The sequence below is a fragment of the Carex rostrata genome, chromosome 27, assembly GCF_964058835.1.
Source record: "Carex rostrata chromosome 27, lpCarRost1.2, whole genome shotgun sequence".
In the NCBI taxonomy this organism is placed as follows: Eukaryota; Viridiplantae; Streptophyta; class Magnoliopsida; order Poales; family Cyperaceae; genus Carex; species Carex rostrata.
This window is the reverse complement of record NC_135944.1, coordinates 5,958,973-5,970,391: the sequence shown is the minus strand read 5'-3', so window position 1 is coordinate 5,970,391 and position 11,419 is coordinate 5,958,973. Positions and strand designations below refer to the sequence as shown.

Here is an 11,419-nt window from a genome sequence, read left to right as displayed (position 1 = left end):
CTTTCATTTTTCAAACTTCAAACTTCAATTTAAAAGCTCAAATAATATCAAAATAAAACCACTAAATTTGTCCTCTATTATTTTCTCTCTACACAATTATACTTTACACATAAAAGTATCAAGAGCTTGAAAAAATACATTATTATGAATGTTGATCTTCAACTTATTAATTTATATAAAACCAAAATAAAAAAAGTTGTAAATATTTTGTGTGCACGTAGAAAAAATAATATAGATCATGAAAAATTTGAACCAACAGATAAAATCGATGCACAAATGGCATCATAACATTTCTAATTAATAAAATAAGTAAAGTCAGGATTATGCACGCTAATGCATAATTTAGAAGTTGCTAATTGCAGATATCTCAAAATTAGAACACAAGTAACGATAGTAATTGTCTCACAATAACTTGAAACCAAGTAAACAAAAATACTAAACAAGAACCACAATTTCTTTTTCAACCCAACAAAACTGCAACAAATAATCTACCCAAAAAACCGAAACTGGAATAATCAAGAGAGAAAAACTAAATTTTCTCACTTGAAGCATTTGGCATCAAGCAAAGGTTCACCTTCAAATGGCTCCTGATCTTCAATCATAGCATTAACACGCTCCTTCTGAACCTCATCAGAGATGTCAACCTTGGTCCAGTTATAGAGTTCCATGTCGTAGCACTCATCCATCACAAACTGAGGGATCTCCTGGCCACGGAAAATCCAGAGACCCTTGACTTTGAATGGTGGGGTCCCACCGATGATAAGCATCTTTCCGAAGGCGTACTTGCGGACCAGGTCCATGCGCTGTAAGAACCCTCCTACTTTGTTTAGGGTTACATAGGAGACCGTGTTTTCTTCGTTGTATTTGTACTCACAGAACCAAAGAGAGTAGCCCTCTGTGTCAAACATGTCCCAGAAACCTACATTCAATTCAAATAAATATATCATTATAGAGATAGATACATGTGCCTTTTTATGTGTGCAAACTTAAATCAAGACCGTCCGATCAGAATCGGGGAAATTCCAGCCCAAGGTGAAATGCTCAGGGCCACTTTAAAATTCGTGCAGATTCTGAGAGGGTCAGGGAAATATTATGTTACCTTAGTTGATAAGAACCATTTTCGTACCCATTACAATATAGGATAATTGATAAATATTAAATTATATATGTTATATTTTATTTATACATATAACAAAAACCACAACAGATAGACACCTGGGATCAGCTTTAGATATAGAATTTTAGATACTTCTAGTATATAAGTGAAAAACCGTAATTTTTTTTCTTACCACCCCATTAAATCAGAATTAAATAAATACCACCCGTTTATTCAGAATTGAGATTCCGCCACGAACTCGGACCCAATCCGCGCACGGATCCCAAATCCGAACTCACACTGGATATGCAGACCGATCCGAACTCGGACCCAGTGTGAGTTCGGATTTCAAACTGCTATATTGGAGCAAAATTTCAGAAAAAAAAAGAAACTAATTCTTGGTCGTGGGATTGGAGCAAAATTTCATTCACAATCTCTATTCGTCACAAAATGGTGGGAAAAAAAATTAATTTCAACCAAATTATTTTTATCCCAATATGTTGTTAGCTTTCTTATTATATATTATATCGAAGATACACTAGTTCCTGTAGGTGATTAGTATAGAACATGTATTGTATTTTATTAGTATAGAAATGAAGAAGTTTTTGAGAGTAGAACATGTATTGATTAATTACTCGTTCAGACTCTATTTGAGTATTTTATCTTACAAATTAATTTATAGAATCTCACATTCAAAAGATTGCACAATAATAGTTACGATATTTGTTAGAATTTTGAGAGATAGGGGCTGAAATTAGAGAGAAACAGAAAAATATATTCCACTGATTTGAATTATATGAAGTATGGTGACTTATAACAATACATATTTTTAAATAAAAAACTAACAAAAATATTATTAAAAAAATCTAATATAATAAATACAGAACATTTTGTTCTTTAATTGAGCTTGAAAAATTCTAAGTCTTTAATTTAGCCTTACAAATTGAAAATTTTAAAATGTCAGGTACAAACCTGTTGTAAATAAATGGTGCAATGAGCGACCAAACTTTGTAGAAATGATTGTTTGGTTGTATCCCGGAAACATTTTTTTTTTAAATATAATGCATGTATATATTCAAAATACATATGTAGAGAGCTTGTATCAACACACCTGCCTGGCTGCCTTGATTAGTATAGAAATATAACCATCTTAATTTGTTAAAATATAATACACACTCAGACTCAATCAGAAAAAATGAATCTAAGTTAACATGTGTCTGCTTAATAATTTAAATAACATTTTCCTCAAAAATAAATTATAAAACATTTTTTTTCAGTTTGATCTAGATTTAATTTTATTAAAAACTCACACAGGATAAAAAAATTCATGAGTTGACGTATCCAGATGCATATTCATCTGCGATATAATATATAATAAGAAAGCTAACAACATATTGGGATAAAAATAATTTGGTTGAAATTAATTTTTTTTTCCCCACCATTTTGTGAGGAATAGAGATTGTGAATGAAATTTTGCTCCAATCCCATGACCAAGAATTAGTTTCTTTTTTTTTCTGAAATTTTGCTCCAATATAGCAGTTTGAAATCCGAACTCACACTGGGTCCGAGTTCGGATCGGTCCGCATATCCAGTGTGAGTTCGGATTTGGGATCCGTGCGCAGATTGGGTCCGAGTTCGTGGCGGAATCTCAATTCTGAATAAACGGGTGGTATTCATTTAATTCTGATTTAATGGGGTGGTAAGAAAAAAAATTACAGAGTGAAAAATTACCCAGAATTGGACGGTGCACCATCTAATACAACAATTTAATAATTTTATTAACAAAAAAGTGGAGTATTGAGATTGTACCTTTGATGGCAACCTCACGGAAGTTGGTCTTAGTGTTAGAGTATAGCCTCTTCCAGTCATCCAAAACCATCTTGCTTGGGGGAAGAAGGTCGAGCGGGTTCTTCGCTTTCGGTTTTGGTGCCTCTTCCTCTACAGCCTCTGCTGCTGCCTTGGCAGGAGGAGGAGTCTCTTTCTTCACCTCCTTTGGTTTTGCCTCCTTGGCCGGAGCAGCAGCCTTCTTTGGAGAAGCCACTGGTGGGACCGCATCGGCCTGTTTCACCTCTCCCATCACCTTTTTGAAGTTCGGCTGGTTCACCATTGTCCAGAAGTACCTGCAGTAACCAACAAATTCAGATCCAATCTCGCACGAATCTTAAAGCAGAACCCCCTTGTTCCAAATAGGCTCTGAATTGATTGTATTCTGTTCACTTGTAAACAAAACACCGTCTCGTTGCAGATAATGTTTTCATTTTTACTTGTGCAAACTTCTATTCCAAATGAGTGAGACTATGGTACTATGCATAGCACATATTGGTCCGTATTACATATCAATTTTTCATTTTCAAGGTCCAGATAGTCAATCTGAACCATTCAACATGATTTCATATAAATATATATACTTACTGACTAAATTTTACATATTTTAGAATTTTTTCACTATTTTTTTAGAAGGTAGAAAATTGGTACTTCTGAATGGCTTAGAATCTTTAGAACGAGTGACTTTCAACCTATCTAGAAAAATAGTTAAAAAGTCTGAAAAAATAAGTATATTTAGTCCCAAAGTACAATTGTTACATGGAGATCATGCTTAACTGTTCGCATCAACTATTTGAACTATGAAAATAGCATTATGTACCCATACACTCAACTTCTATTCCCAATTAAAAAAAAAAAAAAAAGATTCTACACATGGATGAATAAAATATGAAAATATTAATAATACCTCTCAACATGAGGGAATGCCGAGGTGAAAGCCTTGGTCATGATACGGCTGAAACCCATGTATAGATTGCATGTCACGACAATATCAGCCAAGGTCACGCTATGGCCCACAAGGTATGTGTTGTTTGCCAAATGAGTGTTAAGAGCATCCAATGATCTCTTGAAGAAGTTTATAGCAAACTCCTCCATCTAGATACATAAAATTACAAAAGAATAAGATATGTCATTTAAATAATGCTGCAAGTGCAACAAAAACAAAGACACTCAGTAGGTTATTATATAAAAGGAAGAGAGTAAGGTACTACGCATAGCCAGATTGGTCCCTAATACGATTCAATATTTTTGTTTCCAAAGTTCAAATAGTCAATCTGAACCGTTCAACATGATCTCCATATTAAGATGTACTTACAAACTAAATTTAACAACAACAACAACAACAACCAAGCTTTTAGTCCCAAACACAGACTAAATTTAACATTTAACATTTTTTGAGAATTTTTTTACTATTTTTTTAGATAGGTAGATAATCACACTTTTTTCTCTGGTACCTCTGTAGGGATTTAATGTGTATGAAATAGGGTGAAAATTTAAAAATTTCACTCTATTTAACTCATACACAAAAAAGGACCTCATTTGTATGACAATAGCAAGCAAAATTCTCTCTTAAACATTTCAACAAACACCTAATGTGCACTAAAATAGAATGTCATAATATGACATGCTTAGACCATAAATAAATTAGTGAAGTTATACAAATATTATTTGATATAATGTTTGAATGCATTATAAGAATAATAGAGACATTGCATAATAGAATAATATAACTAATATTATTTGTTCATAAATTAATTTATTAAACCAATCACAAGATGAAATTAAAGAGAGCATGAGATGATTAAACAAGGCTAGTGGTATTTATGTAATTGATTCAAACCTTACACAAAGAGTTGCCCTAACCCTTGCCTATTTAAAGGGCATTTGTGTAATTTCAGCCTCTAACCTAGCCGAAATTTGCTCTATTGAGCAAGCCCTCTTCCTTCTCTAGGAAGAAACTTTGAGGGTTTTGCTCCTAGGCCGAAAAGTTCAAGGAAGAAGTCTCTTCTCTCACCTCTTCTTGTTAGGTTGTTGGATATAGAGCAAGCCCTCTTCCTTCTCTAGGAAGAAACTTTGAGGGTTTTGCTCCTAGGCCGAAAAGTTCAAGGAAGAAGTCTCTTCTCTCACCTCTTCTTGTTAGATGGATGTGAAGATTAGAGCTTATATCCAACAACCTAACAAGAAGAGATGAGAGAAGAGACTCCTTGAACTTTTCAGACTAGGAGCGAAACCCTCAAGTTTCGGCCTAGAGAAGGGAGAAAGGGGGCTTGCTCAATGGAGCAAATTTCGGCTAGTTTGGAAGCTGAAAAATTAGATCTCATTTTCCCCAATTATGCCCCTTTAAATAGGCAAGGGTTAGGGCAACTCTTTGTGCAAGATTTGAATCAATTACACAAATGCCACTAGGCTTGTTTAGCCATCTCATGCTCTCTTTAATCTCATCTTGTAATTGGTTTAATAAATTAATTTATGAACAAATAATATTAGTCATATTATTCTATTAGGTAGAATGGTAGATCAATTTTTACATTTTTTAAAGATTTTTTTACTACTTTTTTAGATAGGTAGAATGGTAGATAGTCACTACTTCTGAATGGTGTAGAATTTTGATATCAAGTGATTTTCTACATAACTAAAAAACTAGTAAAAAAATTCTAAAAAATGTAAAAATTGATCTACAAGTACAATTTTATATGGAGATCATATTGATTGTTTGAACTTTGAAAATAGAGATATTGATCCATAGTACGGACCATTATGCACTATAAATAGTATCACAGCCTCACTCAAAGGGCAAAATAGACTTAGTACTTCAAAACACAAAATGAACTTGTTGTAAAACAAGGCAATAGACAAATGCTGACATTATAAACATATTATGCAACATTCACAAAATATAGAACAGAAAACCACTATAAAGAACAGCAAAACAATTGCTAAATAATAATATTGTTGTTATAAAGCAAACTCACAGAGGCATTGTAAGGAATTCCAAATCCTAGTCTTGGGTAGAGCCACCTTGCCAAACCTGCATCGATTTCCGTGGCACCAAAATCCATCCATTGCTCAATACGGGCCTGAGACAAGAAAATATAATTAAAACTAAAAACAAATTAAAGTTTCACAACTCAATTTTATGTTACTGAGGTTATAGGAACTCTTACGTATTCAATAAGAGACGAACCATACAGCGGGTTATCAGCCTTCAATTTGGTCACTGCAAAAAACAGGAATATAGACATGAAATTTATAATCATGTTGGGTTATAAACATATGAAATTTAAAATGAAATGAAAGGATTTTGTGCATACCGTAACGAGCAATTGCATTGCTCTCAAAGATGCCGCCCTCAGGTGTCTCCAGCACAGGGATCTACAAACGAAATTATATCAAAATCACTCTTTTTTTACAAACAAAACTAGAATAAAATTCTAAATTTAGATATTTCTAAATTTATTGATGTACCTTTCCGAGAGGATTCATCTTGAGAAATTCAGGGGTTTTGTTGGAAACCCCCATTTGGAAATCCTTCACTAGCTCGACCTTCACACCACTGTACTCAGCAGCGATAAGTGCTTTGTAGGCATTTTTGTTGCCAGCACCAGAATGCAAAACCTATTATTCAAGAAATTTTAGTTCAAATTTAAAATTGAAAAACAAATACAACCAGCAATCATTAAAAAGACAGAATCCCTGAATCATTTTTTCACTTTAATCAAAGAAAATTGATGGAAAGGCAGTTTTACAACTAAATGGCACATATGCATATTTTAACATACATCTGCACTGACCTACATAACTCATTTATAAAAGTATAAAACTCCACATTTGCAAACAAAACTTTAAACAAGAGAGATCAAGTCTATACAAAGATAAGATAAACAATCAAAATGAAGAAATTTTAGTTTTACTTCTACAGACTCAGGTTCCAGACTAAGTTGAATTTTACAATGGAAAGACAATTACAACCAGAGATTATATTAAAAAAATCCTGGTTCATTTATCATTTTAATCTAAGAAAAGTGATGCAATGGCAATACTACAGCTACATGGCACATGCATATTAATTGAAATCTGATCAAACATACATGAACACTTATTTTACCGATAAAAATCATCTATAAAACTCCACATTTGAAACAAAACTTTAAATGAGACAGATCAAGTCTATACAAATACAAACTAAACAACCAAAATGAATCCAAATTGATAAGGAAAAGGCCTCCACAATTGACTTGTAAGTTCCTTAAATACAGTCTGAGAAACCCTAACATAATATCAACAAAATCAATATACCCAACTACCAATCAGCAATGAAATACTATAACAATATAGCAACCGGGCTCAGATTTTCGAATTAATTGACCACATATCAAATTATAATGATCACTTCCATTCCAGTCACAAAATCGCTGCTAAATGAATAAGATTTTAACTGAGACTTTCTATACCAAATCCGATTCCAAACAAAACAAAACACAGTTCGAAATTTGAAATTTGAAGTCAAAAAACAAAATTCACTCACCAGAGCCATTGCGATCGATGGATTCTCTCCGCTGGTTCTCAGATCTGAGACAGACAGGAGAAAGTATCACAATAAGAACAAATATATCTATAAAAATTGATTTTATAGTGATCGGGAATTGCTTTACCACTGGAGAGGATAGAGAGAGAGAGAGGTGGCGCCGCAAAAACCCTAGCTTAACCCGAAAAAGAGAGAGAGAGAGAGAGAGAAAGAGAGAGGGTTGAGGTTTTATTACCTCACTTCTACGGTTCGGATTGGTCGGATGCTTTGGTTCGGATTGGATATATATATAGTAAGCACTAAGCACAGTGTTTCGGGTCTAGTTAGGGCAATTTTAGTAACGGATCCGAAACCCGGGTCCGAAACCGATCCGATCATAGTCTGGTAGTACCGAATCCGAATCCGAAAAAGAATATCCGCGCAGAGTGGAAAGCGCTTACTGGCGTCAGATCCGATGGGTAAAGATATTAACAGAGTAGTTTTACTTCATGCAGCGTAATAACCATATCCGGTGTCGTTTCGATTCTATAGTCCGTGCGCTGTCTTAAGCTAATATTCCTCCGTTAAGATCTTTACCCGATCCGATTGGTTTCATCGGACGATGAAGATGCTATGATTACGCCGACAAGGTTTTTATGGCAAATATTTTAACAGAGTAGTTTTAGCTACATGCAGCAGCGCACGTACCAGATAAAGAGCTATTTTAATTTCTATAAATCGTGCGCTGTATAAAATTAAAACTGCTCTGTTAAAATATTTACCCATCTTTCGGAGGTTTCTTGGGCTCCAAGTTGAATCCGGTCTGATAACTCAGCCCATTTATTTATTTTTATCCATGTTATTTTGTTATTTCTTACTTATAATGTAAAATATATTTATTTATGGCATACAGTGACAGTCCATTTGGTAATTAAACAATATTTATTTAGAAAAAAATAAAGTAATATTGATTAATTTAATATCTTAGTTAATCTAGTAATACTTTATTTACAATTTGACTACATATTAGCAGCGGGGTTTTCTTTCTTGGGCCTTTATTGGGCCAGTAAGAAAGCCCATTTAATGTACTCGGTGAACCATACATCATTTGTGTAAGTAACCCAACCGATGAACTACAAAAAATTACAAAAAACAAAAAATATTCGTCTTGCTTCTAAACCCCAAGAGAGCCGCACTTCGCCACTTGATTCTCTAGCGAATGTTCAAATCCTCGACCAAAATCTAATCGAAATAGTTACAGTCAGTGTGTTTCATACAGGTCAGTTATTAATTTGTTGTTTTATCCCATCCAGCTTTTTCAAGGGTTTATGATTTTGCGTAGTCTGTTCATCTTGGCACTGGTTGATGTATACTTTAGTTTCTAATCGCCAAAATTGAAGTACCAGGACTATTAAATGTCACTTATTTCAATGTCTGATATTGACATGGTATAGTATTTGTGCATTTCCATTTTACCAGTAAATACCTTCTTCTATAATCTTGGCTTAGTTTTTTAAATTTGTTGTTGTTTTCTCCCTTTCTAGCTAGGGTTTACGATTATGACTAATAAATATGTTTGTCTTGACACTGATTGATGTATCTTGTATAGTTTCTAATCGCCAAAATTGAAGTACAGTGACTATTATAACTCACTTATTTCTTTACATTTTAGTTGTTTCTGTGTTTGATGGTTATAGTATTTGTACATTTCCCTTTTACCAGTAAATATTAGTATCTCTTATTGATCCTTTGTTAATTTTTGTAGCAAGTGAAAGGTGTTCGAGTGAATGCCTCTGAGAGCTAGCAATGAAGAAGGCCAAAATTTCAAGTGAAGAAAACTGTGACTTTATAAGTAGATTACCCGACCCTATACTTTATCGCATATTGGGATTATTGAGGATTAAAGAGGCAATCCAGACATGTGTGCTATCAAAGAGGTGGGAGCACCTCTGGACCTCTTTACCCTCCCTCAACTTCAATTTTGATTATGATTCGGATTATGATCCTGACGAAGATTCTGACGGAAATTCTGCCGAAGATTATGCCGACGAGATGTCGGATTATTCAGCTAAGTGTGAGAGATTTCCAAATTTTGTGAATGCAGTGCTACTGAGGCGCAAGCCCTTGGATTTGGATGTGTTTCAATTGTTCTGTTATTATCTGTCAAATAATGCAGAAATGCATTGGATCCGTTATGCCATGAATCATAATGTTCGAGTTCTCCATCTTTCCCCCTATGAATTTATTCCATGGTCGACCTACACTTGCGCATCATTACAGAAACTGTACCTCTATTCTCCTCATAGAGATTTAGACAATTTAGATTCATCTCTCCAAAGAGTAAATCTTCCAAATCTTAAAAAACTAAGCATTTGTTGTGCCGATCTTCTTAACTCTAATTATGTGAATAACTTTCTTGGTGGATGCCCAAAATTGGAATTTCTTCTGATAGATACTTGCAAGTTCACTGATTGCATAATTGCTCATGATAATCTAGAGTATCTAGTTCTTGTAAGGTGTCTAATAGAAGATGAACTGTTTGTTAGTGCTCCTAATCTCCTTCAATTTTTCTATAGGGGTGAACTATCATTACCATGTAAAACTACTCTAAACATGCCATCTCTAGCATCATCACGTTTAACTAGTTGTGATCCTCCATTTATGTTTCTTCATCATAAAGAAGAAACTAGTTGGGTTCCTTCAATAATCAAATGCTTGGAGGGGATGGCTACTTGCCTTCGTTTCCTTACAAATGTTGAACTTCTAGAATTACATTTCGAGTATCGTCAATACAAGGTATGCAACTCATATTCTCATTTTGCAAATAATGTTAATTTTAATTTCTTTAAATCTTACCATGACAAATAGAATGTAGGAGTGATGTTATTATACATTATATGTCTTCAATGGGTCCTGAATCCGTGTAATATGCAAATTAGCAAATTTCTAATAGAAAGCATAATTAAATAAAAATATAGTTAAGTGTATTTATGAATTTTCTTGAATGAAAGATGTCAAAATCAATGCTTGACTTGATTTTGACTTCTAACAATGTGTTATATTTTTATAAATTTAGGAATTTTCCGCATCTGTTTCGTCACTCGAATTGCCAATATTTCCGTATCTCAAGAATGTGACTGTTGCCTTTTGTATGTTTTCTTGTTTCCAAATGGTAACTTGGATCATGAAGAGTTCGCCGAAGCTGAAGACGCTTACAATACTACAAAACAGATGTGTAATTTTTTTTTTTTTTCATTAATACTAAGTTCTTAACCTTAGTCTTTTTCAGTTGCATATTTTAGTTAAGACCTCATTTGTTATTTATTGCAGGTGTCTCACAGTGAAGAGGGAGATTGTAGTCATTGTACAAATGAGTCAACTAACGTCTCATCAACAATTGCAATATCTCCACACAAAAAGCTTAAGATAGTTGAGGTCAAGTACTGGAGATATAATCAGATGGTGCGACAATTGGCAGACGCTTTGATGGATTGTACGAAAGAATTTGAAAATCTAAAGATTTGTTGGTCCAAGTACAAAAGCAGTAGGCAATATTTGAATTGAACTTTCAAAAAGAAAGAAAAATTGAGTTGTTTATTTGGAGTTCCTATGTGTTTTGCCAGTAAACCTAACTTTTATATTAGTAGCACCATGGCTTTGTAAGTCGGCCTTTGTTTTGTGATGTAATATTGTTTATGTTTGATTTGAATAGCGTACATGTTTTGTTGTCTCGACTAATTTGTTCCGATGTGTGATTTTCTATTAGTGTTAATTTTTTTTTCTTTTTGTTCTATGAATGAACTAGAGATTCTTACTAAACCTAAATCAGTTTGAGCTTGTTTTTCCCCATTTATTCTATTCTCCATGTTATGTTTTTGTTTCTTACTAATAATGTAAAATATACTTATTTTTGGCACGGTCCATTTGATTATATTGTACCAAAACATATGTATGAAAATTAAGCATTATATGTACCTTAATTCATACAATTAGTT

The 11,419-nt window shown here is 33.6% G+C and overlaps 2 protein-coding genes across 2 annotated transcripts; one reads left to right on the top strand and one right to left on the bottom strand.

Annotated features, from left to right (window-relative positions):
* Positions 1-464: 464 nt before the first annotated feature.
* On the bottom strand, positions 465-7,710 carry LOC144544895 (elongation factor 1-gamma 2-like). The gene is made up of 9 exons (XM_078293429.1): positions 7,573-7,710; positions 7,446-7,489; positions 6,386-6,535; positions 6,232-6,292; positions 6,085-6,137; positions 5,893-5,997; positions 3,828-4,015; positions 2,906-3,216; positions 465-919 (listed from the first exon to the last, which is right to left on the bottom strand). The coding sequence occupies exons 2-9, from the start codon at positions 7,452-7,454 to the stop codon at positions 540-542; spliced, it is 1,257 nt and encodes a 418-aa protein (XP_078149555.1). The 5' UTR covers positions 7,455-7,489; positions 7,573-7,710; the 3' UTR covers positions 465-539.
* Positions 7,711-8,571: 861 nt separating this feature from the next.
* Positions 8,572-11,155, top strand: LOC144545240 (FBD-associated F-box protein At5g60610-like). The gene is made up of 4 exons (XM_078293831.1): positions 8,572-8,703; positions 9,190-10,220; positions 10,501-10,659; positions 10,755-11,155. The coding sequence occupies exons 2-4, from the start codon at positions 9,231-9,233 to the stop codon at positions 10,986-10,988; spliced, it is 1,383 nt and encodes a 460-aa protein (XP_078149957.1). The 5' UTR covers positions 8,572-8,703; positions 9,190-9,230; the 3' UTR covers positions 10,989-11,155.
* The last annotated feature ends 264 nt before the right edge of the window (positions 11,156-11,419 follow it).

Coding starts and splice junctions, on each gene's coding strand:
- LOC144544895 (XM_078293429.1), bottom strand. Junction 3,217..3,827: donor GCATTCCCTCATGTTGAGAG/GTATTATTAATA, acceptor TGGTTACTGCAG/GTACTTCTGGACAATGGTGA. Junction 920..2,905: donor CCGTGAGGTTGCCATCAAAG/GTACAATCTCAA, acceptor AATTGAATGTAG/GTTTCTGGGACATGTTTGAC.
- LOC144545240 (XM_078293831.1), top strand. CDS start 9,231: ATGAAGAAGGCCAAAATTTCAAGTGAAGAAAACTGTGACTTTATAAGT. Junction 10,221..10,500: donor TCGAGTATCGTCAATACAAG/GTATGCAACTCA, acceptor TTATAAATTTAG/GAATTTTCCGCATCTGTTTC. Junction 10,660..10,754: donor CAATACTACAAAACAGATGT/GTAATTTTTTTT, acceptor TATTTATTGCAG/GTGTCTCACAGTGAAGAGGG.